At 36.0% G+C, this 27,784-nt stretch overlaps 2 protein-coding genes across 5 annotated transcripts; both read left to right on the forward strand.

The window, feature by feature from the left end:
• The first annotated feature begins 846 nt into the window (after positions 1 to 846).
• On the forward strand, positions 847 to 11,595 carry LOC107786745 (serine carboxypeptidase 1). Of its 4 annotated transcripts, XM_016608257.2 has the most exons (11): positions 847 to 972; positions 1,155 to 1,265; positions 1,763 to 1,870; positions 2,858 to 2,965; positions 8,829 to 8,924; positions 9,332 to 9,424; positions 9,759 to 9,847; positions 10,106 to 10,467; positions 10,896 to 10,982; positions 11,087 to 11,195; positions 11,318 to 11,595. In XM_016608257.2, exons 2-11 carry the CDS (start codon positions 1,226 to 1,228, stop codon positions 11,447 to 11,449), a joined length of 1,224 nt encoding a protein of 407 aa, XP_016463743.2. In that variant the 5' UTR covers positions 847 to 972; positions 1,155 to 1,225; the 3' UTR covers positions 11,450 to 11,595. The 4 variants fall into 4 exon arrangements, with proteins under 4 accessions (XP_016463743.2, XP_016463744.2, XP_016463742.2 ...); XM_016608258.2 differs by lacking the exon at positions 847 to 972 and having other exon boundaries at positions 1,039 to 1,265; XM_016608256.2 differs by lacking the exons at positions 847 to 972; positions 1,155 to 1,265 and having other exon boundaries at positions 1,273 to 1,870.
• A 921-nt stretch (positions 11,596 to 12,516) lies between these two features.
• On the forward strand, positions 12,517 to 16,950 carry LOC107786746 (serine carboxypeptidase 1-like). The gene is made up of 8 exons (XM_016608260.2): positions 12,517 to 13,167; positions 13,357 to 13,464; positions 13,573 to 13,844; positions 13,950 to 14,195; positions 15,918 to 16,030; positions 16,121 to 16,216; positions 16,324 to 16,429; positions 16,529 to 16,950. The coding sequence occupies exons 1-8, from the start codon at positions 12,786 to 12,788 to the stop codon at positions 16,673 to 16,675; spliced, it is 1,470 nt and encodes a 489-aa protein (XP_016463746.1). The 5' UTR covers positions 12,517 to 12,785; the 3' UTR covers positions 16,676 to 16,950.
• Positions 16,951 to 27,784: the final 10,834 nt, after the last annotated feature.

Consider the following 27,784-nt stretch of genomic DNA (forward strand, 5'->3'; position numbering starts at 1 on the left):
AAAATTGCCGAAGTGACTTCTAAGGTCCATGGCACTTGCTTAAATTAATATTGAAATATGAAATATTACGTAATTATCGTTGGAATACTCGAAAAATATTTGGATTCTGTGTGATATCTTGCCTTTGATAAGTAGAGTAGAGAGAGACAGCATCTGTGCATGAAAAAGCTTGCTCGGGTATTGCGTTTCAAGAGATTTTTTTTTTTGCTTGTGTTTCGAGAGAGTTAAAAAGTAGAATGCCACAGTAACTTATTTGATAAAAGTCTTTATTCTGGTGTTTACGTCAAATCATATTATATTTAGGTGTTTTAATAGAATAAAAATACATATTAATTAATTCATGTTTAATAGTTAAAAGTTTGTATGCACATAACATTCTGTGCAGATGCAAGAGTTCCGCTATTCATTTGGTTGAGGGGTAGAGCAATAATTGCTAAAATGTCCATCATTAGCCAAGTACGGCTGACTAGTCCACTATCTTCTGTCATGGGTCAAAATTGGATTAATAGACGCATCATTATAAATAATTACAAATTCGTGAAACATTGGGCTATTCTTTTAAATATATCGGAAAAGCTAAAAAGTTGATGTAGAAAATCACACTCGTATGTCGCATTTAATCACATAGAAAACATGCATTTAGACAACTGATCGACTTTTATTTTTTACTTTTTTACCCGCCATCATGCTTTTTTCTTTTCAATATTCGAACCACAGTGTGCAAAAAGATATGGGGTTTTTTTCATCGATTATTTCTCATATAGACAGAAACAAATGAACAATTTCTGAAGAAATAGTTATTTTATTTATTATTTTACGACTTTCATCGTTAGCGATGTAACTCTATAATATATCTCCACGGCACTCAGTAATCAGTCTCTCTCCAAGATCAAAATTTCCACAACATCCTGGAATTTTAATTAGTCACGCCGCCCCAAGAAAAAAGGGACAAAACAAGGAAAGACCAAAATGGTATTGATATTTCTCACATTTCAGCAATATAAAAGGAGGAGGTTTGATTGAATTTCTTTTGTTTGTAACTGTGTCTAGAAAAACTTCTAGATATAGTAAAAAAGGAGATTATTTTATTTTTTATGAACGAATACGTGTAATTATCTTTTAGATAATTTAATTTTACACTGCAATGACCGCAGGGACGGCAATATGCCTCATCATGAGATGGAGCTGTAAGTTTGATGATACTAACGTAGGATGCTGAGTTGGCATGATGATGAAGCAGCTGAGTCGTTTTCTGAATTGCAACAGTAAGTGTTTATAATCGTATAGATCTAGTATGAGGTTGCAAAAAAGAGAATCTTGAATAATTGAGTTAAAGATAAGGTATGATTATTATATACCTCAAAAAAGACAATTCAAATTAGTCATACCTGTCTGAAAACTTTCTATATATAACATCCCCCAGCCAACAAAACCCAAAGTGCGCACTCCATAACATCAACTCAAATAATGGAGAAGGAACACAAATACTCTTTGTTTCTCACAAAGTTGAAGTTGTTTTTTCTTGTTACATTAAGTACTTTCCATGGCCTTAGCCATGGCTTCCAAATGGATCAGGCACGTACATTAATGTCTTGGCGTCGTTCTAAAATGCATGCTCAGACAACTACTTATGCTACTAATGAGGATGAGACAGAAAACTTAGTATTTTCCGATGAAAAACATGTCGGAAATATGGAGGATGATCTTATTAAAGATGGTCTTCCAGCGCAGCCTTCAAATGTGATGTTTAAGCAATATGCAGGATATGTTAATGTTGATGTAAAGAATGGAAGAAGCCTTTTCTATTACTTTGCTGAAGCTTCTTCTGGAAATGCTTCTTCAAAACCTCTTGTTCTTTGGCTAAATGGAGGTAAATTATATGTGTTGATGATTCTTTCTCAACTTAATTTTGTCTTACTAATTACTCATCTTCTCTTAATTCTTTTGTCATGCACCTAATTTGATTAAGTACTCATTTGTTTTGTTTCGATTTAATCTAACTTACCCTTTATGCACATATATTCTGCATCAAATTAAGTTGAATATTACTCCACGTGTTCCACATTATATACTTAACATTTTTTTTTTCCAATCTATTTTACACATTTTATATATTTGAATACTTTTTTAACTTTAGACATTTCAATTTACCCTTAATAGTATATTCTTGTAGCCGATCAAATATCTATGAGATATTTTTGAAGTCTTTTTTCTTCCTAAATCAAGTCAAATGTTAATGTATAAAATAAAGCAGAGGGAGCAATAACTTTCGTTTTATGTTTGTAATTTTTCTTAATAGTGATACTCATTACTCTCCCCGGTCCACAATAAGTGACTATTTTACTTTTTTATTTTGGTCAAAAATAAGTATCCATTTACCTAATCAATAAGGAATTAATTTTATTTTTCTAAAATTTACCCTTATTTACATATTCCAACGTGTCAAGGAAATAATTAATTAAGGTTAATTTAGTGAATATATTTTTTTTCTCTAAGAGTTCGTATTTCTTTAATGGATGTGCCAACTATAAAATGGTCACTTATTAGGGACCAGAAGAGTAACTCTTTATTATTTGAAATTTTGATTTCCCAAAAGGTATAAATGGTCCGAGGAACATCTAATTTTCGCTCATTTGCAAGAAAGTGGTTCATAGACAAATGGAGTTATTAAGTGGGGACGCGCAACAGAGAATTATTGGTCACTTTATTCGTTTTGTTCGCTCTTTTTCTTTCTTTACTTCTTTACTAAAGTAGAAGAGAAAAAAAGGAAGTTTAAAAAATTGTTAGTGTATATGAAGATAAGAGCTGTCATTTTCTTCGGCTATTGAATGACGAATAAAAGCACAATTGGGTACAGGTCCAGGATGTTCATCATTAGGATTCGGGGCCATGCTAGAGCTTGGGCCTTTTGGTGTAAACCCTGATGGTAAAACCCTTTATTCCAGAAGATTTGCATGGAACAAAGGTACATTTCATTTGCTAAACTAATATAGACCTACTTATAATTAATGAAACTAATTTCTCAAGAAATAAGACAACTATTTTTTGTAATAACGTATACTCTATCTTTTTCAATTTATGTGACAACATTATGTTAAAGGTGTCACGTGAGTAGGAAGCCAGCTGACACTTAGTAGGCAAAGAGTCTGTTAGATTAGTTGTTAATTATACAATTAGAAATTAGTTAGAATCAGTTGGATTACATTGTATATGTATGTGTATAGACGGTTATTCAATACAACAGTAATTTTCTCATCTTCTCTTTTCCTCTCTAAGCTGCGATCTCTCTTAGCTCAATCTAGAAGCATCCACGACAGATGTTTGGCATGGTATCAGAGCTTTGTGCGATCATTGCTCTCGTCTAATTCTCCTCTGAGTTCATGTGAACGAAACTTCAACTCGTTCGTCTTCATCTCCTTCCCTCGAGAACATCGAATCGACGATGACGACGGAAAAAATTGACCACATTCATCCTCTGTTTGTGCATCCCTCAGATACTCCAAGTTTCATGTTGATTCCAGTCCAACTCACTGGATCTGAGAATTACGAATTATGGCGGAGATCGATGAAAATTGCACTTAGGCAAAACGAAAGTTAGGGTTCGTCAATGGCACACCCACTAAGGATCAGTTTAGGTCAGAGCTACATGAAGACTGGGAGACATGTAATGCGATTGTGCTCTCGTGGATTATGAACACAGTATCTCCAAATTTACGTACTTAGTGGAATTGTGTATGCTTTTAATGCTCACCTAGTATGAGAAGATCTAAAGGAGATGTTTGATAAGGTGAATACGATGAGGATCTTTCAATTTCATAGAGAAATTGCTACAATTTTCCAACGAACAGATTCAGTGTCCATGTATTTTATAAAATTGAAGGAGCTCTGGCTGAGTATGATGCAATGGTACCCTCAACAAATTCGAAGTAGTATGCTGATCATCTTCAGCGGCAGAGGCTATTACAATTTCTAAGTGGACTGAATGATTCCTATGCTCAAGCTAGAAGACAGATTCTAATGAAATCAGTAGAACCTACTTTGAATCGGCCTTATGCTCCAATTGTTGAAGACGGAAGTCAAATGAGTACATCGGGAACTTTATCACACATTGGGCTGAACTCAATAGCCGAGGAAAATGACATTACAACATTGTGGAGCTCAGCAGTAAAATGAGGTTCAATCAAGAAGAACAAAAGGAATTACAGTATATTTTGTGAACATTGCAAGATGAAAGGACATAGTAAAGAAAATTAGTACCAGCTCATTGGTTATCCGACAGACTTTAAAGATAGAAGAAAACAAGGAGCACCTACTGGTTACCAATGAGCACCTATTGGTCACCAAGGAACAATTGAGGAAGATGCAATGCAAGGGAAACAGGTATGACTGTAGATTTTGGGAATCTTTATGCAGGCATATCATATGGGGACAACAACATATGCAGGTGCAAAGGCAAGGGACTCATAATCCTGTACACATGGAAGATGCTCAATCTCAGGGACAATCTTAGGGATATACAGGTGGTGTCACTGTTATATTTACTCCGGAACAGTATAGTCAAATCTTACAAATGCTCAACAAAGATTATGTTCCAGAAACATCAGCTAATATGGCAGGTACTATTTGTTCTTTTCTGGCTAGTAAAACCGGGCACAATTGGATAATGGACATAGGAGCAACAGATCATATGGTATCTACTCCTTAAATGTTATTTGATTTGAATGACTATGCTAAGCAAGGCTCACTGTTGCATTTACCTGATGGAAAAAGTTGCCTATTAGTTATGTTGGTAAATGTAGATTGGCACAAGGGGACATCAGGGATGTGTTGTGTGTACCAGACTTCAAGTTTAACTTGTTGTCAGTGGCTAAACTAACTAGAGAATGCAGTGTTTCATGTCTTTCTATCTTGATTTTTTTCTGATGCAGGACCTTCACATTGGGAAGGTGAAAGGGACTGATAGAATGCACAATGACTTGTACTATTGGAGAAATAATATAGAGAATAAGATACCACAATCATTGGCTACTACTTTGACTCAATCTGCAGCATTGTGGCATAAGAGGTTGGGGCATGTTCATCATAGAATACTACAACAAATGAACTTTTTTAAAGATATCAAGACAAATACTGGCAGAACTTGTTCTATATGTCCTTTAGCTAAGCAAACTAGGCTTTCTTTTCCTCAAAGTACTAGTGGAACTACTACACTGTTTGAGCTAGTTCATGGTGATGTATGGGGTCCATACAATGTACCTACATATGGTGGTCATAGATTCTTTCTTACACTTGTAGACGATTGTAGCAGGATGGTCTGGGTTTTCTTGTTAAGGTTGAAGAGTGATGTCTCATTTGTATTAAAAGATTTTATGTCATTAATAAAGACACAGTTTTATAGTTCAATCAAGGTTTTCAGAAGTGATAATGGTACAGAGTTATTTAACTCACATTGTATAGATTTGTTCAGTGGTGCATGAATTGTACATCAAAACTCATGTGTTCATACTCCACAGCAGAATGAAGTTGTTGAACGAAAGCACATATAATTTTTTGAGGTAGGAAGAGGTTTCAGGGTTGCATTCCTCTAACTTTCTGGGGATTATGTGTTCAGAATGCTGCGTATCTGATTAACAGGATTCCATCCACTACTGTGGCAAGAAAGTCACCATTTGAGGCATTCTATAGGAGGAGTCCTAACCTACAACACCTAAGGGGTGCTTATGTTATGCCATAAGTGTGGGTGCCAAAAGTGACAAATTTGGAGCAAAAGCAATCCCAACAGTGCATATGGGATACTCTACCACTCAGAAAGGCTATAGGTTGTATAACACAGCCAATAAACTGATCTTTGTCAGCAGGGATGTTTCATTTAGAGAAGATATATTTCCCTTCAAGTCCTCCTACTATCAACTTAGACCACCTAATCTTGTGGAGTATTGGAATGGTCGCCATGATCCCTTTGTTCTTGAAACTACTATTGATGCAGCTCCATTGGAGACTTCATCTATAGTTGAGCCAGTCTTTGTCCCCTCTAGTCCTTCTATTCCTACTTCTTTGAATTTAGGAGACTCTACAGCTGGTGTCTCTGAGAATGCTACTACTGTATCAGTCCCTGCTGCTAGTACTGATTCTCTCATTCTTAGTAAGGCTCCTTATGATAATGTAGCAGATATTACTGTTGCTCCAGATTCTTGAGAGCTTACAGTCACAAGAAAGTCATGCAGAACCTCCAAGACTCCTAGTTGGCTTAGTGACTATGTTCATAAGGGGTCCAAGCCTCTATCACATGCTGTAATGGGCACAAGTTATCCTTTATCAGTATATATGTCATATCCTTCACTTTCAGACCCCTATTACAAGGTCATTTATAGCATCTCATCTGTGAGGGAGCCTGATACTCATGAAGAAGCTCTTTATGATCCACAGTGGGTAGTAGCTATGCAACAAGAACTGCAAGCCTTTCAAGACAATCACACTTGACAGCTGGTTAATATACCTCCTGAAAAGAGAGTCATTGGTTGTAAATGAGTATTCAAAGTCAAATACAATGCTAAAGGTGAGGTGGATAGATACAAAGTTCGTTTGGTAGCCAAGGGATATACTCAGCAGGAGGGGTTGGATTACTAAGAGACTTTTTCTCCTGTGGATAAGATGGTCACTGTGAGGACTATCTTATCCTTGGCTGCAATGCATGGTTGAAGGTTGCATCAAATGGATATATTCAATGCATTCCTCCAGGGTGATCTTGTAGAGGATGTTTACATGGTTCTACCTCCTGGTCTTCTAGGACGGGGGGGAGGGGGGGATGTAGGAGAGTATGCAAGCTACATAAGTCTATGTGTGGCTTGAAACAAGCCTCTCGACAGTGAAATCTTAAGCTTTGTGAGGCACTTCTCTCCTCAGGCTTTATTCTAAGTCATCATGACTAGTCCCTCTTCACTCAAAGATCAGGGAATGAGCTGTTCCTCATCCTAGTTTATGTGGATAACCTCCTCATCACATGTTCTTCTCCTTCTCTCATTCATGCAGCTAACTCATGCTCCATCAGCATTTCAAGATCAAGGATCTGGGGGAGATGAGATACTTTCTTGGTCTTGAAATTGCAAAGAGCATAGATGGAATACTAGAATGTTAAAGAAAGTTTGCACTGGACCTTATTGCAGACTTAGGACTGGCTGGTTCTAAGCCTGCTGGCATACCTACGGAGGTCAATCAAAGGTTCACTAGTGAATAATTTGATCACAACTATAAGACTGAGGGCAATACTGATGAGTTGTTGTCCGATCCTACTGGCTATCAGAAACTAGTAGGGAAGCTGCTATACCTAACAATGACTCGACCAGATATAAGATACACAGTGCAGAACCTGAGTCAATTTATGCATAAACCAAAGAGATCACACGTGGAAGGGGCTCTAAGGGTGGTGAAGTACTTAAAGAATGCACCTGGTTTGGGCATCTTGTTACCTTCTAAGCCATCCTCACAACTTACAGTCTACCGTGATGCAGACTAGGCCAATTGTCCCATGACAAGAAGGTTAGTTAGTGGCTTCATAGTCAAGCTGGGAGACTCCTTGATTTCTTGAAAATCAAAGAAGCAAAGTACAGTGTCAAGAAGTTCAGCAGAGGCATAATACAGAAGTATGGCCAATGCAATTGCAGAAATAGTTTGGCTCATTAGACTGTGTGAGGAACTGAAGGTGAAGCTGGAGTTGCCTGTTAAACTATATTGTGATAGCAAGGGAGCACTTCAAATTGCTGCTAATCCTATCTATCATGAACGAACGAAGCACATAGAAATCGACCGTCACTTCATTAGGGAAAAGATACATGAGGGCATTATACACACAGAACATGTGTCCACAAGTTTGCAGCTGGCAGATATTCTAACTAAAGGTTTAGGAAAGGCGCAATATGACTTCCTATTATCCAAGCTAGGAATGTTCAATTTGTTCATATTACATAGCTTGAGGGGGAGTGTTAAAGGTGTCACATGAGTAGGAAGCCAGATGACACTTAGCTGGTAAAGAGTGTTAGATTAGTTGCTAATTATACAATTAGAAGTTAGTTAGAGTCAGTTGGATTACACTTTATATGTATGTGTATAGACGGTTATTCAATACAATAGTGAAAATAATTTTCTCATCTTCTCTTTTCCTCTCTAAGTTGCGATCTCTCTTAGCTTAATCTAGAAGCATCCATGACAGATGTTTGACACATTACTATTTGGGGAGCCAAAGAGGTTCTTCTTTATCATGTGTTTTCTTAAATGTTTTATAAATATTTTGAATTATAATTTTTTTTATGAATTATAGTACTTTTTATGTAAAAAAAATGAATTTGTATCTAAATTTACGGTGTAAAGTAAGCTAGCGTTTGGCCATAGATTCCCAAATTTGTTCTGAAAAATCTGATTTGGGTGAAGTTTGGTTTGGAGATGAAAATGCGTTTGGACATCAGTTTTCAAAACATATTTCCCAAATTTATTTTGGAAAAACATGAAATATGATTTATACCCACAAGTTCTAAAAACTATCACAAATACCCAACAGTACCATTATCAATAACATTCATTAAAAAACTTTGATTCTCGTAAAAACTTTGATTATCAATCACAAATATCCAAATTTATTTTGGCAAAATCTATGGTCAAACGGGTATTAAGAACTTTGATTCTCGTGCTATGTACCTTGCCCGGAATGGAATTGTACGGGTATTAGAAAAATACATTGTGCTGCCAAATGCATTGTACAATAACTATAACTACTTATAGTTATTGTATGTTTTTTCTTTCTTTTATTTATTTACATATGTAATGATGGTATACAGTTGCGAATGTGATGTTTCTGGAGTCGCCGGCAGGGGTTGGGTTCTCTTATTCCAACACTACCTCGGACTATTCAAAGTCAGGCGATAAGAGGACTGGTACACACCGAAAAATCTCGTTAATACAATAGTAATAATTGTCAGTTTCATTATTATTTTTTTAAAACAATTTTAACAGTCAAAATGATGAAATTTTACTCTTTCATTTAACTCCTCAACTTCAATTTCAACTTCACATGCTCTATTCGTCAACACTCAACTCCAATCAAACATTGTGCAAACAGTTATATTATTATCGTTTGTAGTCTGTAACTATTTTTTAATTTTTTTTAAAGACTACACTTGAGTATCGTTAAAAACATGGTCAAATCTTTTGGTCACTTAAAGTGAGGCAGAGGTGGTGTCTTTTCTTATCAAACGAGATTTTTCATTTTTTTATTTATCATTAATTCAGTTATATATTTATTTCTTTTCCTTAAACTATATTCTTTTTTATTGGGTGACAGCTGAAGATGCATATAGGTTTCTAGTGAATTGGTTCAAGAGGTTTCCACATTACAAAGGCAGGGATTTCTACATCATGGGAGAAAGCTATGCAGGTATCTAGTACAGTATCAGTAATTAACAAACGAAAAAATACAAAACAAAAACTTTTGATATTCTTGACTTATCCTTCTAGTAGTGAGAGCCCTCATTATTGAGTTCTGTCCAATAAAATTTGTAAGAATTAAGGACCACTGTATCAGAGACAGCTTGTGCATATTTCAGACCATTCACAGAAATGTCCTCCTGTACAGTCTCAGCTCAAAGCCGAAATGAGCATTCTGATTGAAAATTTTGGCTATATTTGTAATACAATCTTATATAAGTAGTCTATATCTAAAGTCTAATAGTCAACATGACAGCTAATATTGCTGTGACTGCTCATCACAGGATTCTACGTACCAGAGTTAGCAGACATCATTGTCAAGAGGAACATGTTGCCCACCGCAAACTTCAACATCCAATTTAAAGGAATCATGGTAATATGCTCCTATCATTTAATTTGTTGACCTTTTGTTGTTATTAAATCTTGTTATCAAATCTTACTTGTATACCTAGTGATGAGGGGCGGATTTAGGGGTGCAAGGGTGTTCACCCGAATCCCTTCGCCGAAAAATTACACGGTATATATAAGAAAAAGTCTGATATTTACCTTTATATATTATGTTTTGAATTTCCTTTACACAGCCCAAAAGTCTACTCTATGTCATGACATAAATTATTTCTTTATATTGCAGATAGGGAATGGTATAATGAATGATGAAACAGACGAGAAAGGGACATTGGATTATTTATGGAGTCATGCACTAATCTCAGACGAGACTCATCGAGGTCTCCTACAACACTGCAAAACGGAGACCGAAACATGCCAACATTTTCAGAACATAGCAGAGGCTGAGTTGGGAAACGTCGATCCTTACAACATCTATGGTCCCCAATGTTCCATTAATTCAAAGAGCAGATCTTCTTCTCCGAAACTGAAGAATGGATATGATCCTTGCGAACAACAATACGTTCAGAATTATCTCAATCTTCCTCATGTGCAGAAGGCCTTGCATGCTAACCTCACTAACCTTCCTTATCTTTGGAACCCATGCAGGTAATCCAACTAAGTAAATATTATGTATAGCATATCGATTTAACTTATATATACCGATAGTATAAACAATTTTTACACTGTCGTTGTATATGTATTGATTTATATATATACACTGTTAGTGTAAAATGTGTTGTAACAAATAATCTATGTTATTTTTCTATTTATAAATTAAATTCTACTTTTTATAAATAATAACTTGTACTTATCTTTTTGGTCACCTGATAGAAACTCTTTTATATCATCCAATGTGTATTTAAATCTGTTGCGGCAATGATATTTCTTATTTTCAAGATTACAAAATCTCACTCTTTATGTTTAGTTTATGTCACTTTTAATATGTAGAAGGTAATTGAACTCATATAAAAAATAGTGTATATGATATGATATGATGATTTTTTTTCTTTTTTTTTTTTCATTTGGTATGGTAGCAATTTGGATTGGAAGGATACTCCAGCAACCATGTTTCCGATATACAAGAGACTTATTGCATCTGGTCTACGTATACTTCTTTACAGGTAACTTTATTATGGGCTTATCTTAGACTTTGGTTTATGTTCATGATACAATATTTTTAATTGTTCGAATAAAGAACAAGTGGATTTGTATTGTTTGGAAACAGTGGAGATGTTGATGCAGTAGTTTCAGTTACTTCAACTCGCTATAGCCTTAGTGCTATGAACCTTAAGGTGATCAAACCTTGGCGTCCTTGGCTTGATGACACACAAGAAGTACGTTCTTCGAATATATTTTTTAATGATAATTTTATATATTTGTGGTGAGAAATAAATCTTATTGTTTCGTTCTTTGTTTTTTTTTTATAATTTAAAGGTAGTTTGTATAATTTCTGCAGGTAGCTGGATATATGGTGGTTTATGATGGATTAGCTTTCGCAACAGTTAGGGGAGCAGGGCACCAAGTTCCACAATTTCAACCACGTCGAGCTTTTGCTTTGTTGAATATGTTCTTTGCCAATCATTCTTAGCATTTGGGATTGATCACGTTGGAAGTTCATTTCCCACTCATCCGAATAATTGGACATATTTTATTAATCAAATTCTTATTCTCATTAAGAAATATGTCTCTTCTTTTCCGTGACTCTGAGAGGAAATAAAACACAAATTCTAGCAATCTATAACCTCTCTTGATTATACTTGAAAAGCCTTAACAATAAATTTTCTTCTTAATTAAGTACTATTAAATATGTTTCTATCTTCTTTGCCGAACAATGGAAGAGGCAATTCTAGCCTTACTTTTTAGGTGCAATAGCCGGCCGATATTATTGCTTTTGATGTTCAACTCTTTGACTTACGAACATGAATATTTCCAATTGTACGTGGAGACGAATGTTGTCTAGCATTAATGTTGTATAATAATAAGTTTTTGGTTTCTCTTATAGTTCATTGGGTATATAAGACATAGTAAAGTATTATGTTTGAACGTCATAACTTTTTAAAAGACGCATTCTTAAAGTTAATCAGACTAAAACAGATGGAGTAATACTGTTTCTCACAAAGGTTAAATGGTGTGTTGTTAAGTGTGTAAACTAGTATAAATGAAACAAAACAAAGTAATCTTTGATAAATCTTCATTTTATTTTATACAACCACACTGATTTTTATTAAATAGAAAAGCAAAATACGAAGAGCATAGGACTAGATCAAACCCCCTAGGGATCAAGCTTGAGAGAAAAGAGTAAACATCATTTCTCTATTATTTTGAAATACTAGATCCGAGCTACTTAAATACATAAAAAGAATATCTAAGGATCTAATATTGATTCGTTTTTTTCTTGTGAGACCAATTTGATATTTCTTTTTATTCAAGGAGGAACCATTTAAATCTTTGCACACCTTCTTTTTTTTTCTTTTTTTTTTCTTTCTAATTTCTCTGTCCTCAGAATCGTCTCGCCAAATAACCTAATTCATCATCACTGAATTTTCTTCTGAGAAAGACTCAAAAATCTATTTTATTAAATAAATCTTCACTTTATCTCATTTCTCTCTCAGCCGTCCTGTCTGATCGAACAACGATGTAAAAATATGGAAGCCGACAAACTCCTTAATATATATCCTTCGTTTTCTCCCCTTTGAAACAACTTAAGAAACAATTCAAAGCTGTTAAGTGTCGTGCGACGTTTTAACCAATGAGCACAAAGTACAAACATATCACTACAACAGCGTCAATCTCATACCAAGTACCAAAAAAATAAAGATAGGACGACATTCTCAACTTTTTGCATACTCTTTATATATAATGAAGAACATTTATCGTTGAGCTATCATTCACCATTTCTTGTTTCTTGCACGGGAAGGAAGAAAATGAAAGTTCATTCTGTTTTAAATCTTTCTCTAATTATTTTGTGCTACTTAAGTGCCCAACAATGTAATGCAGGAGAAGCTGATGTTCTAAGCAAATTTCTTAAGGCTCGACGAGCAAATCGCTTGCACACAACAAGAATTACCAATAGCCTAGCGGCTGATGAGAAACAGAGATCAGTGTCAGGATTCATAGTGCCACAGGTAGGATCAAAGGAAGATGACAAGATCTCGGCATTGCCAGGGCAACCAAGTGGGGTTAATTTCGATCAGTATTCAGGATATGTGACTGTTGACGCTGATGCTGGTAGAGACTTGTTCTATTACTTCACTGAATCAACTCAAGATCCTTCTACCAAGCCCCTTGTTTTATGGCTAAATGGAGGTAAGTACACACACACCATTCCCCCGTTACCCCAATTGCCAAGAGGAAGATTGTTTTTCTAACACTAATTTCATGCATATTATCATTTTCTTCCCTTTACTTGTGCCATTCATTTTGGTGTTGCTTTAAGAAAAATATTAACGCACTCACCATGTTTCCTTTGTTGTTTTGTATGTACTTGATATATAGGACCTGGTTGTTCGTCGCTGGGGGCTGGAGCAATGATGGAACTTGGACCATTCCGCGTCAATAAAGATGGAAAAACCTTGTGGCTCAACCCATTTGCTTGGAATAACGGTAGTACTTAATTACCTTTTCTGCAAAATCTGTCATCACAATTGATTGATAGTAATTAATCAGAAACACGTAAATAACAATGACAATAATTTTGCGACTTTAATGCAGTGGCAAACATCCTCTTTTTAGAATCTCCTGCCGGTGTTGGATTCTCTTACTCTAACACATCATCAGATTATATAACTGGAGATGAAAATACTAGACAAGACAGTTTCACTTTTCTCATCAATTGGATGGAAAGATTCCCAGAATATAAACACCGAGATTTCTACATTACTGGAGAGAGTTATGCTGGGCACTATGTGCCTCAACTTGCTCAGCTGGTCTTATCCCGCAAGAAAACAGAACCCAACCTTGTCATTAACTTGCAAGGAGTAGCTGTAAGTTAAGCTTCAAAAGATCACCAAATTCTTTTTCTCCTGATAAAGTCACTAAATTATATAGTGTCTACATACTAATTACTCGCACATGACATGGGTTTTCAGACTGGAAATGGCATTATCGATGATGAAACAGCGACTAGTGGTTCCTATGACTTCTATTGGACACATGCACTAATATCAGATGAAATCCATGAAGGAATTGTCTCGAATTGCAACTTCTCGGCAGAAACCTCTACCACAGAAGCTTGTACTGAGTACACAGGCCAAGCAGATTCATCTCAAGGCAACATATACACTTATAACATATATTCCCAACTGTGCAACTCCTCTGCCTATTTTTCCCTTCCTGTAAGTTCCACTCGCTAATTAACTGCTCGTTCATTCTTGAGATTTTTTTTATTTGCACCCAGTATTTATACCGATTCAAATAATTTAATTTTACTGTCGCAAATTAAGGTGAGACTGTGTGCCAATACTACTGTTATGAACGCTCTAGACTACCTACTTTACTACCCTAACCCTCGACCTCCATACCTTCCTATCAAGGGTCATGTCCTCGGTTAGCTGAAGCTGCGCCATGTCTTTCCTAATCACCTCTCCTCACCTTTTCTTTGGCCTACCTCTACCTCTCCGTAACCCTCCAATGTCAACCTGTCACGCCTCCTCACCGGGGCATCTGTGCTCCTCCTCACATGATCAAACCACCTAAGTCGCGCTTCCCGCATCTTGTCCTCAATAGGAGCTACATCCACCTTGTCGTTAATGACCTCATTTCCGATCCTATCTAACCTGGTGTGCCCACACATCCATCTCAACATCCTCATCTCTGCTACCTTTATCTTCTGGACATGGGCGATCTTGACTGGCCAACACTCAGCCCCATACAACAACGTTGGTCTTACCACCACTCTGTAGAACTTACCCTTAAGTTTCGGTGGCACCTTCTTGTCACATATAACACCGGAAGCGAGTTTCCATTTCATCCATCCGGCCCCAATACGATGTGTGACATCTTCATCAATCTCCCCATCCCCTGAATAATAGACCCAAGGTACTTAAAATTCCCTCTCCTAGGGATGACCTGCGAGTCCAGCCTCACCTCCCCTTCCCCCTCTGTAGTCTCGCCACTGAACTTACACTCCAGGTATTATGTCTTGGTCCTGCTTAACTTAAAACCTTTAGATTCCAGGGTCTGCCTCCATACTTCTAATTGCGCGTTCACACCGTCTCGCGTCTCGTCAATCAATACAATATCATCTGCAAAAAGCATGTACCACGGCACCTCCCCCTGGATGTGGCGCGTCAGTACGTCCATCACGAGAGCAAACAAAAAAGGACTAAGTGCCGACCCCTGATGCAACCCCATCATAACCGGAAAGAAGATATTTGCACCCAGTACCCAGTACTTATACCAATTTTAATAAGTAACAACAACAACAACAACAACAACAACAACAACAACAACAACCCAGTAGGATCCCACAAGTGGGGTATGGGGAGGGTAGAGTGTATGCAGACCTTACCCCTGCCACGGAGGGATAGAGAGGCTGTTTTCGGGAGACCCTCGGCTCAAAGATAGTAGATCTGTAACAACAACATAAACCTGAAAAATAAAATCAGCATCGTAAAAGACAGTAAACAAATAGAAAGGCCAAGATGTGAAAGACATCAAAAATGTGAAACACAACAAAACCGCTAGCACTCCTAGACAAAACACTATCAGCCTAGCCTGCCCAACGAGGATACACGCTCGCTACCCCTAACCTACAACCCTAATGCTTGACCTCCACACCTTCCTATCAAGAGTCATGTCCTCGAAAATCTGAAGCCGCGCCATGTCTTGCCTGATCACCTCGCCCCAATACTTCTTAGGCCGCCCTCTACCTCTTCTCGTACATGCCAGAGCCAACTGCTCACACCTCCTAACCAGAGCATGGTGAGAAAGAAGGGGGAAAAAGACCATGCGTAACAGCACATTCTGCACCCCAATGATAAGCAGTGCTCTTCCCAGTAGATTTTACATACCTTTATTACATTTATACCATAACTATTTCTTTTTGTTTATAACAGATAGATGGATTTGATCCATGCTCAGCTGATTACATAGACAATTACCTAAACACTGTCGAAGTACAAAAGGCGCTTAATGTCAGAGATATACCCCATTCCTGGGATTCTTGCAAGTAATACATAATGTGATTTTTCAAAACATTTTCCTTCTTCATATCAAGAAGGCTGATTTTCTTAGTTTTGGTTTAATTTCACTTGTGCAGTGGTTACATACAAGGATCTTGGCAGGACTCCCCGCATACTATGCTACCAATCTTTCAAGAGCTCATGCAAAATGGCATTAGGGTTTGGATTTATAGGTAAGTAAATCAAGCAATGGAGCAGTCACCACAAAAGCAATTCTGAAATTTTAGCTATTTCGAAACAATAACATTTTCTCAAGCCTTTTTTTTTGTTACAATTTCAGTGGAGATGTAGATCATATTTTGCCTGTGACGACAAGTAGATATGCTATAGACAAAATCAAAACACCAGTCAAAACACCATGGTATCCTTGGTTCTTCCAGGGCGAGGTAACGAAGTAGTCATTATTCTTTATCCCTACAATCTCTTTCTAGAATCTCATATATGCATATGAATTAATTATTTCATATAATCCTTTTTCTTTCAAGGTTGGTGGTTATGCAGTAGAATACCAGAACTTGACATTCGTGACTGTAAGAGGAGCAGGACATTTTGTTCCAAGCTATCAACCTGGCCGTGCATTGACCATGTTCTCATCCTTCATCAATGGAACACTCCCTCCTCATCTCCACTAAGCAGAAAACAAATGAATATTGTGATATTCCCTTAACAAAGAGACGTATAAATTATGGCCTCTCTGACTATGTGTGTTTCTGATTAGTAAGAAAAAGTCTCACTTCACTAGATGTCATTCCAAATGTCTAGTTGCATCTTGGAGAGCTTTATCAGAAATGGTTAAATTTCCAGCCGGAGCTCCTCTTTCCTTTCCGAGTTTCTTCCTATTCTGCCCTGTACCTCTCGTCACTTGTACTCTGAAAACAAAAACACAAAGAATGCATGAGTTTGTCAATTTTCTCTTGTCGCATAGTTAACGTTGTGCAACTCACGATCTCTTGCCACATAGTTGATTTTTCTTCCTCTAGCTTTTGATGCATCCTCTCTTCTAGTTTTTGCATGAGATCATCAGAACACTAAAAGAGGGTTCAAATTGTATTCCGCTAAAAAAAGTTATTCCATAACCCCTGTTAGGATCGGGAACTCGGGTAGTGCGGAATTTAGCCAAACAACGGTATAATGACAATAACAAAGACAATGAAAGTTGATAATAACGGCAATTAAAGAATATAAAGAAGACACAAATTTAACGTGGTTCGGTCAAGGTGACCTACGTCCACAAGCGGAGAGGAGCAATTTCACTATACCAACAAGAGTACAAAAGAGAGTACAAAATTAGAGTAAATACTCTAATTAATCCCAAATACCCCAAGAGAATAACCTCACAAGATCACTCCAAAGAAAGGGTTTACACAAGTGTTTCCCAACACTCACTCTCTTATAAAATACTCTATAATGAAATAAAGGAGGAGAAAGAAACACAAGAGTGAAAAGCTCTTGAATTGGTGTGTTTGCAAATGAGAAGAAACTCCTCTATTTATAGCAAGAAATCCTTGGCCTAATAATGGATATTATGTCATGGCAAATGTCATGATCCACAAATTTGTTATAAAGGATATTATGTCATGGCAAATGTCATGAACCACAAATTTGTTATAATGGATATTATGTCATGGCAAATGTCATAAAAATTTGGCTATATTACAAATCTCCACCTTGGTCTAATTTCGGCTTATAGTAAATTTGCTCCACCTTCTCCGCAAAAACCCCAATGGGCAAAATTATTCTTCATAAATGCCAATCAAGTTCAGGCAAAGCTTGAACTTGGATACTGGAAGAGGTTTTGTGAACATGTCAGCAGGATTGTCTCTAGTGTTGATCTTCTGAACAGAGACTTTTCTTTCAGCAATGGTTTCTCGGATGAAATGATACTTTATATCAATGTGCTTCGTCCTCTCATGATACATTTGATCTTTAGTCAAGTGAATGGCACTTTGACTATCACACAAAATGATAATACCACCTTGTTGTAAACTGAGTTCCGCAAATAGACCCTTCAACCATAAAGCTTCTTTGATCGCCTCGGTCACTGCCATAAATTCTGCTTCGGTAGTAGATAAAGCTACTACATGTTGTAATGTAGCTTTCCAACTAATAGCGTAACCCCCGATGCAAAATACATAGTCTGTCAGTGATCTTCTTTTGTCAAGATCACCTGCATAATCTGAGTCTATAAAACCAACCAAAGTGTTAGTATTTCTCCCAAACTCCAAACATATGTTTGAAGTACCTCGCAAGTATCTGAGAATCCATTTCACAGCATGCCAATGTGCTTTACCAGGGCAAGCCATATACCGGCTTACCACGCTCACTGCTTGTGAAATGTCTGGACGTGTACAAACCATTGCATACATAATACTGCCGACCGCACTGGAATAAGGAACCTGTGCCATGTACCTCTCTTCTTCCTCTGACTGCGGGAACTGAGCAGCTGATAACTTAAAATGAGCAGCAAGAGGGGTACTAACTGGTTTAGCATCTTTCATGCCAAACCTCTCCAAGACTTTCTCCAAGTACTTCTTCTGGGTCAGAAATAGCCTGTTGGCTTTTCGATCTCTTTTGATCTCCATGCCAAGGATTTTCTTAGCTGCTCCCAAATCTTTCATCTCAAATTCACTTTTCAGCTAACTTTTCAAATTGTGAATTTCTGTTAAATCCTTAGCAGCAATGAGCATGTCATCAACATATAATAATAGGTACACAAATGAACCATCATTTAACTTCCGGAAGTAAACACAACTATCATACATGCTCCTCGAATAACCATGACCCAACATAAAGGAATCAAACCTTTTATACCATTGCCTTGGAAACTGCTTTAATCCGTACAAGAATTTCTTCGACAAGCAAACATGATCTTCTTTTCCTTCAATTTCAAATCCTTCGGGTTGATGCGTGTATATTTGTTCCTCAAGTTCGCCATGTAAGAAAGATGTCTTAACATCAAGTTGTTCTAATTCCAAATCATACATGGCAACGAAGGCAAGCAAGACACGAATAGAGCTATATTTAACAACAGGTGAGAAAATATCATTAAAATAAACTCCTTATACCTGACTATAGCCCTTTGCAACTAATCGTGCCTTATACCTCGCATCTTCAACCCCTGGAATGCCATCCTTTTTCTTGAAGACCCATTTGCAACCAACAATTCTTTTTCCTGATGGCAGCTTCACCAAGAGACCAAGTACCATTCTTGTGGAGAGACTCAATTTCTTCATTCATTGCAATCAGCCACTTGGCTGAATCAGCACCAGAAACTGCTTCTAAATATTTTGATGGTTCTCCAATTTCTTCAGTTTCCTGTGCAACTGAAAAAGCAAATGCAACATAATCTCCAAACCTTAATAGTTGTTTACCTTCTCTTCTTGGTCTATGTTTGGCTACAGAATACTCCTCTTCTTCTGGTTCAACTTCAGGAGTCTCAACTTTAGGAATTTCAGCTTCTGTCTCAACTTCAGGAGTTTCAACTGTATTTTGCTCCAAAGTTGATGAGCTTGGCTCAGAAGGAATGCCAATCTCAATCTCCACCTGGTTCTGTGTACTCTTTCCTTTATCTGTATTACAAGAACTAGAAGACTCTTTTCTAGAATGTAACATAGAGGATTCATCAAAGGTTACATCTCTGCTAATTATAAATTTTGGTGCCGTGGGATCAGGATATCATAGTCGGTATCCTTTCACCCCAGATGCATACTCAAGGAAAATGCACTTTTTAGCCCTTGGCTCTAATTTTCCATCATTTACATGCATGTATGCAGGGCAACCAAATATCTTTAAATCAGAATAATTAGCAGGAGTACCTGACCATATTTTCTCTGGAGTCTTAAAGTTCAAAGGTGCAGAAGGAGCTCGGTTGACAATATAACAAGCTGTAGAGATAGCTTCTGCCCAAAAGGCGTTTGTCAACCCAGCATTTGAAATCATGCAACGAGCCCTTTCCAAAAGAGTTCTATTCATCCTTTCTGCCACACCATTTTGCTGAGGTGTCATTCTCACAGTACGATGTCGAGCAATTCCTTCATTCTTGCAAAATTCGTTGAATTCATCATTACAAAATTCCAAGCCATTATCTGTTCTAAGCCGCTTAACCTGTTTTCCTGTTTGCTTCTCAATCAAAACTTTCCATTGTTTGAAATTTAAGAAAACATCACTTTTATTTTTCAGGAAATAAACCCAAACTTTCCTTGAATAATCATCAATGAAAGTTAACATATACCCGGCACCACCTTTTGATGGGGTACGTGAAGGACCCCAAAGATCTGAATGAATGTAATCCAAAGTACCTTTTGTTCTATGAATCGCTGGAGATTTGAAGCTGACTCTTTTCTGCTTCCCGAACACAAAATGTTCACAGAACTCCATATTTCTGGTACTTTGGCCACATAAGAGACCTCTTTTACTAAGGATGGAAAGACCTTTTTCACTCATATGCCCCAATCGCATATGCCACAATTTGGTGATGTCAGAATCTGATTTATCTGATATTGAAACTGCAGCAGCACCTGTAACAGTAGATCCCAAAAGAGTATACAACGTACCAGATCTGCGTGCTTTCATGATCACAAGAGCACCATGAGAAATTTTCAGAACTCCACCTTCACCTGTGTACTTGCACCCAAGAGATTCTAGAGTGCCCAAAGAGATGAGATTTTTCTTCAAGTCAGGAACATGTCTAACATCGGTGAGAGTTCTCACCACACCATCGTGCATTTTGATTCGGACTGTACCTTTTCCAATAACTTTGCAGGCAGCATTGTTGCCCATCAAGACAACTCTACCTCCAATAGATTCATATGTGGTAAATAAATCCCGACTTGGACACATATGATAAGAACAACCCGAATCTAAAATCCACTCATTGTTAGATTTGAAACTATTATTAGTTGCTAAAAAAATAGTTCCCTCAGTCTCATCAGCAACTACACTTGCTTCGGCAGTGTCAGTATTTTTGTGCTCATTTTTCTTTTCTGTATGCTTTTCTTTGTTTTTCAATTTAAAGCATTCAGAAATAATGTGACATTTCTTATGACAATATTTGCACATGACATTTCTGTATCTGGATTTTGACCTTGATTTAGGTTTCTCACTACTTGAATCTTTCTTATTGGATCTACCTCTTATGAATAAGCCTTCCCCTTGGTTCCCACTAGTTTCCCCAGTAATATCTCTATCTATTTGTTCTTTTGATTTCAAAATAGATTTGATATCTTTATAAGAGATATTATCCTTTCCATAAAGCATAGTATCTCTTATATGTTTAAACGACTAGGGTAAGGAAACAAGTAATAACACAGCTTGATCCTCATCTTTGATTTCAGCAACTATGTTACTTAAATCCATAAGAAGAGAATCAAAAGTGTCAAGATGAGTAAGTATAGAGGTACCTTCAGCCATACAAAAAGTGTAGAGTTTTTGCTTTAGGTAAAGTCTGTTTTCTACTGTTCTTTTCATATATAGGGTTTTAAGCTTTTCCCATATGCCTTTGGCTGAGCTTTCTGCTGCAACTTCAAGCAAAACCTCATTTGAAAGATTTAAAATAATACCTGCTTTTGCCTTTTTGTCTATGACGGCAAACTCCTCGTCCGTCATTTTATCCGGCATCTTCTCCTTTCCTTGCAGTGCCAAATCTAAGCCATCCTGAATTAGGATAGCTTCCATCTTTAATTGCCACATTCTAAAGTTTGCACTTCGGTCAAATTTCTCAACATAAGACTTTGTTAGAGTCATTTTGGCCGGTTAGATCTGGCTCTGATACCAATTTGTTTGGATCGTGAATCAGGGTAGTGCGGAGTTTAGCCAAACAACGGTATAATGACAATAACAAAGACAATGGGAGTTGATAATAACGGCAATTAAAGAATATAAAGAAGACACAAATTTAACGTGGTTCGGTCAAGGTGACCTACGTCCACAAGCGGAGATGAGCAATTTCACTATACCAACAAGAGTACAAAAGAGAGTACAAAATTAGAGTAAATACTCTAATTAATCCCAAATACCCCAAGAGAATAACCTCACAAGATCACTCCAAAGAAAAGGTTCACACAAGTGTTTCCCAACACTCACTCTCTTCTAAAATACTCTATAATGAAATAAAGGAGGAGAAAGAAAGACAAGAGTGAAAAGCTCTTGAATTGGTGTGTTTGCAAATGAGGAGAAACTCCTCTATTTATAACAAGAAATCATTGGCCTAATAATGGATATTATGTCATGGCAAATGTCATGATCCACAAATTTATTATAATGGATATTATGTCATGACAAATGTCATGAAAAATTGGCCATATTACAACCTCGTCCAACAATCTCAGCCATCCTGGATGTTCAGGTCCCATTATAGATGCAAATGCATCTACAGATTCAATGTCATCTCCACTTGTTGTGATTCAATTTTTCTCCATTTCATCGTGGAAAGAAACTTAAAAATAGAATACAAATAAAAACAGAACAACACCCTAGCAACAAAAGAAATCCAAGTGGGCATTGCAAAAAAAGGATTAGAGTCATAACCAGGCTTGTATTCGTTCTACATAAAATGCAAACATCCTGTCTAAACTACATAAAATAGTCATAGCAATATCAATAAAGTGTCAATGATTAGAATCATAACCAGCCTTATATGGAGCAAAACCATATTATCATTTATGCTGTCAGAAAATAGTACTATTCCATTTTCTTAGAACAGAAACTTCTTCTCTTCATAAGCTGAACTTTCGGGATTAGGAAAATGCGAGAAATTTATATCCCATACAAAAGGACAATATAAGTTGGTTAGATAAAGGAGAGGGGAACACCAAGTTGTTTCACAGATTTATAAAGGTGAATAGGAACAATTAGGCATTTTAAAGATTCAGAATAAACAGGGTGACCAAATAGAAGACAATCAGATTGCAACAGCAGCAGAACAAGTTTTTAGAGGATCTGTTCAATGGAGTATTAACTCAACTAACTCTGCCATCAGAATTTTCCAACTGAAGGTTTAAATGACTCACCAAATCATTACGGACTATAGCAAAACTTGTTATGTCGGTAGTGTGTGGATGCTTCCATTGTCTTCGATTCTCAGTATAAAAGATAACCCCCCCCCCCCCCCAAAACCCAAACACACATCAGTAACAAAGAACAAGAAAAGACTAGAAGTAGAAACCCTGAATAGATATCACATACTAGAAGAAATACAACAGAATATGACCATCACATCCGAAAAGTTGTTCCCTCTGCTTTTACCCCTTCGAATGAAATGATCTTCAGCTCAAGCAGTGATCCAGAAATTTGAAACCTGAAGGAGACTTAGAAAATCCTTGAGTTAGGTTGTAAAGAATTGAGAACTTGTGAAATATTCTTGAGACCTCTGGAAGCGATGCCCAAGGCAGGTGATTGAATGAATGCGGGAACAGCTAGAGAAATGTTCAAGGATTCAACTTTATTGTACTATGAAAACTATCTTATGTAAAAAACAATGATGAAAAGACTACTGTGCTTGATTTTGTATCGAACAAGTCATCTGGTCTGAGGTTAACATTGTCTCATCAATAGAGAACAAATATTTGGTATTGGTAATGATAAAGGTTTCAATCAAAGATTTGAAGATTTTGACAGTAAGAACGAGAAACAAGCACAAGATAAAGAGAACCTAATTCCATATTTACCAGCATTGCAAGGACTATGTTCTAAATCTTATAATGTAAAGAAAGCAGCCACTAGAAACACTAAGCAATGAATTTGATGATGAGTTCATCCTGGCGATGTAGAAACTTGCATTAAACAGTAACACTAGTCACTAGATAGTTGAAGGAAACTACATTCTTCGTTTTGAATTATTGCATTAGCATACTGACCTACCCCTGAAGAAACATAATTTCATAAATTTTATAAAACCGTAACCTAAAAAACATTCGCAAACCCTAACCCTTGCCTCAACAAAAATGGATCAAAATTAAACACAACTTTCTCAATCCAAAAAGAAAGAAAAAAACACACAATTTTGTTTCCGCTGGCTTCATCATCCCGCACATACGAAGAAATTGGAAAATAAAGCGGAAAAGGTACTACGGCTGAAAATGAGACCTTAAACCTCGTAACTAAAGAAGCTGAGGGTTGACCCGACTGAAACTCAGATACATATCTAGTACTAACATAAACCTGAATTTCATAGAAGCCATAAAATAAAAATAAAAAAAGAGAAGATTTTGGAGGCTGAATTTCATAAGTGCCAACAGAAATGATAATTTCTAAATCACGAGGAAGTATTTAAGCAATCGGCTGATAAATTGGTTATCCTTTTGTAACCTAGCAATTTACAACCACAAAATAGGAAAATTATAGAAACTTGAATAGGAAAAGAGACTGACCAGAAGATTAATCCCTCGTAGCCAAATCCGAGCAAAACATTTCAGAGGGATTGATTGTATATGGTGGAGTAAATTCTATTCCCGCAAAAGATGTAGAGTCGCGCGTTTTATTTTGGGGAAAAGCTGAAAGAAATTATAATGGAAAGGGGGAACTTAGGAAAATTCAAAACTAATGAAACGTTACTATAAAATATCTTACTGAAATAACTTTTGCAATACAAGAACTTATTCAATGGCTGTGATAATTTCGTGCATTATATACATCGAAATTCTAATGTAGGAGTACTTTCAAAGTTTCAATACTGCCGAGATCGTTGCAAGAGGTCAAAATTCTATATGCAGCGGACAAAACCATTGCAACAAAATTATCTACTGCAACGGTTACATAAAGGTTTACATCCTACCTGTTGCGATAGGCCCAATTTCTTGTACTGTAATTTGAAACCGGATATAGCAAAACATAAAACCATGATCAGGTAGAATTTGATACGTAGTCTGTTCCAACGCAATATCTGTCATAAGGAAACATGATGAAAAGAGACACGTGGCTTTAATCTGAAAAATTATCAAATAAGCACAATTTTATAAAACTTGAAAAAAAAAAAAGGTTAGTCAAAAACTTCTTCACCCATTTTATCGACCAGACGGGCAAAATTGCCCCATTATATGCATATACTTAAGTGTTCCTTTCACTTATATGTAGTTGTGTGTTTGGTTTATAGATTAATTAATTATGCAAAAATTACAATGCATAAATTGTTTATGCATTGAATGATAACATATGAATTGTTATGTTGAGATTGCTTATTTTAAGAGCTTTTTTGTTTTTAAAGGATATTGAAGAGTTAACTAAAATAGCAGTCTGTCCAACTGTTTAAATTATAAATAACTGGCGAATGTATAATAAATATTTAATCCACATATAATATGTGTTTAACTATATATAATCAATGTATAATCTACGTATCCGAAGTAAACCGTGAATCCGGTCAACTATTTTTGTAAAGATCTCTTTAATATAGACTGTTACTCCTTCTTTTTCTTCATAAAATAACACACAGATTCTCGCATAATTTTAATTTAACAAGTATTAGCCAATTCGTTAATAAGACCGATCAAAAGCTATATTAAGTTATGGAGGGATTAATATCTTTGCTTATAAAATCTGTTAGGGATATAGTAGATATGTCCTAGATCCATTATCATATTTGATGATTTGAACATATTTTTGTGAACGTTATTTCATATAAAATATATATGGCATTTGACGATATTCTTTTATCATAGTTATTATTAATTACTTGATTAATTTAATAAGGTCCTTGATTAAATTTTGAGACTTGTTATCGTGATAGAAATCATGATAATGAGAGTTAAGCCTCTTACAATTTAATCTAAATTTGTTCTTGATCGTAGAATTATTAATTTGGACATTTGTAATCCAGTTAGATCAATATTTATGTGATCTTCTTTATGGGATAAAGATTAGTTGATCTCATTAACTAAATCACATAGATAGATGATGCATATGGAGATATGATCATGAACCGACTCATTGGATAATTCCTAATGGTTAGAATTACCATAAACTGTCAATAGGATATTCTTTTGAAGATTGTGATTTAAGAGTTTCATTTGACCGGAGATTATCAGAGTAATTGACAAGTTATTTATTGTGCTTTGATACTAGACACATATAGCCCTAGGGCGATAGTTGAAAGAATATTGGGTACGATTAAATACTTGTAGAAGTAATGATTGATCAAGATGGAATCTGTCGACTCTTGGTAATGAGTTTAAGCTCCATGTTGTCATGAATTATAAACGACCAAACTAAGATCTTGGCCAGGGCGATTGAATGAAAGAAGAAAAGAGTTTCTTAGGTCATTCAATGATCGATTATATATGACATGAACATATAGTTGGTCACCTATTAGGATTTGATAGTTGAACCATGTCCTAGGGTGACTCAGAGCTATAAGGACAAGAGGAAATATTACTTTATTCTTCTACTAGTTCTTGAGAGTAAATTGTATACTTCATCTATCCGGTCGTTAAGGAGTGTTGCTAGACGCCACCCTTGATTAGTATATTAATATGATTAATTTACTATCGATTTAGTATTGAACCTATGGGGTCGCACACTAACGAGTGTTCTGATCTTTGCTAAAGGATTAACTAACTTATTATTTGACAATTGAATTAAAAAATTTAATTAGTCAAATAAATAAAGTTACTAGTCCAAATGAAATATTATTAAATCTTTTATAGAGTTTAAAACTTCTAACCATGTTTGAAAAATACCATTTGTCTTACCATGTATTACTACATAATATTTAAATTTTCTTTCTTGGCTATTGTTTGTAAAATATTAGCATAGAGCATTTAGAACTGCTATAAAATATTTTGTGTTTTTTTTATTATATGCTATCCACAAATTATCTATCAGGCATCTCTGTGGTCTATATATTATACATTCTGCTAAAACTCTAAATGACATATTTGACGGTGGAAAGAATATTAAATTATATTTTCCAAAATATATTCTATCCATACTAGTCTGTTCTACTAATATTTTTGGCTTAAATAAAAGATTACCTAACATTGTCTGGGAATACGTGTCTGAGGGTGAGGCTTTGGGTTCACGTATTAGTCCAAAAAGGACTCGTCGGCCACAAAGTCCCATTGTGAATGGGATCTGTATTTAGAAGGAATTAACCTAAATAACCGTCTATCCAATTGTTTAAACTAAAAATGGAAAAAGTAAACAATAAATATGACATTCTATTTGTATAAAGATCCCTTGTATTTATAGTAAGTTATGGAAAAGTTCAATTTAGAACTAGACTTTTCCTTAGTTTTCCTTTATTGACTTGGGAAAGAATTGATGATTGGCTATATATATCATCCATATAACGTGGCCAAGGGATCAATTCATGAGGTGTGCCGCACAGTCGAGAAAAAATGTTTTCTTGTCTTATTACTATTGCTTCGAGTTTTTGAGAAAATTTCAGCAAAGTATTGTTCATATCAGTCTCGGTGTGGATACGCATAGAATCTTTGTACTATCGAATTTTTTTTGAAACGAAACTTTCTTCACCAGGTACGTCTTAGATCCGATTTTTGACATGTGAATAAAATTTTAAACACGAAAAGATCTTTTTAGGATTGTTATTGTCTTCCGCTGTGTGTTACAAACATCTATATACAATCCTACAAAATCAACCAAATATTTTAAGTATTAATTAGGGACCTCTTATAATTTATGTAGAATTCTAAGTAATTATTTTTTATCTTGCGATAAACCAAATTACTTCAAAGTGTATCATCAAAGATAGAAAATTCTTACTTTGAAAGTCGCCTATAAGAAATGGA

This window comes from Nicotiana tabacum, chromosome 19 (assembly GCF_000715075.1).
Source record: "Nicotiana tabacum cultivar K326 chromosome 19, ASM71507v2, whole genome shotgun sequence".
Classification (NCBI taxonomy): Eukaryota; Viridiplantae; Streptophyta; class Magnoliopsida; order Solanales; family Solanaceae; genus Nicotiana; species Nicotiana tabacum.

Coding starts and splice junctions, on each gene's coding strand:
- LOC107786745 (XM_016608256.2), top strand. CDS start 1,468: ATGGAGAAGGAACACAAATACTCTTTGTTTCTCACAAAGTTGAAGTTG. Junction 2,966..8,828: donor AAGATTTGCATGGAACAAAG/GTACATTTCATT, acceptor GATGGTATACAG/TTGCGAATGTGATGTTTCTG. Junction 9,848..10,105: donor TCCAATTTAAAGGAATCATG/GTAATATGCTCC, acceptor TTTATATTGCAG/ATAGGGAATGGTATAATGAA.
- LOC107786746 (XM_016608260.2), top strand. CDS start 12,786: ATGAAAGTTCATTCTGTTTTAAATCTTTCTCTAATTATTTTGTGCTAC. Junction 13,465..13,572: donor CCCATTTGCTTGGAATAACG/GTAGTACTTAAT, acceptor ACTTTAATGCAG/TGGCAAACATCCTCTTTTTA. Junction 16,217..16,323: donor ATTAGGGTTTGGATTTATAG/GTAAGTAAATCA, acceptor TTACAATTTCAG/TGGAGATGTAGATCATATTT.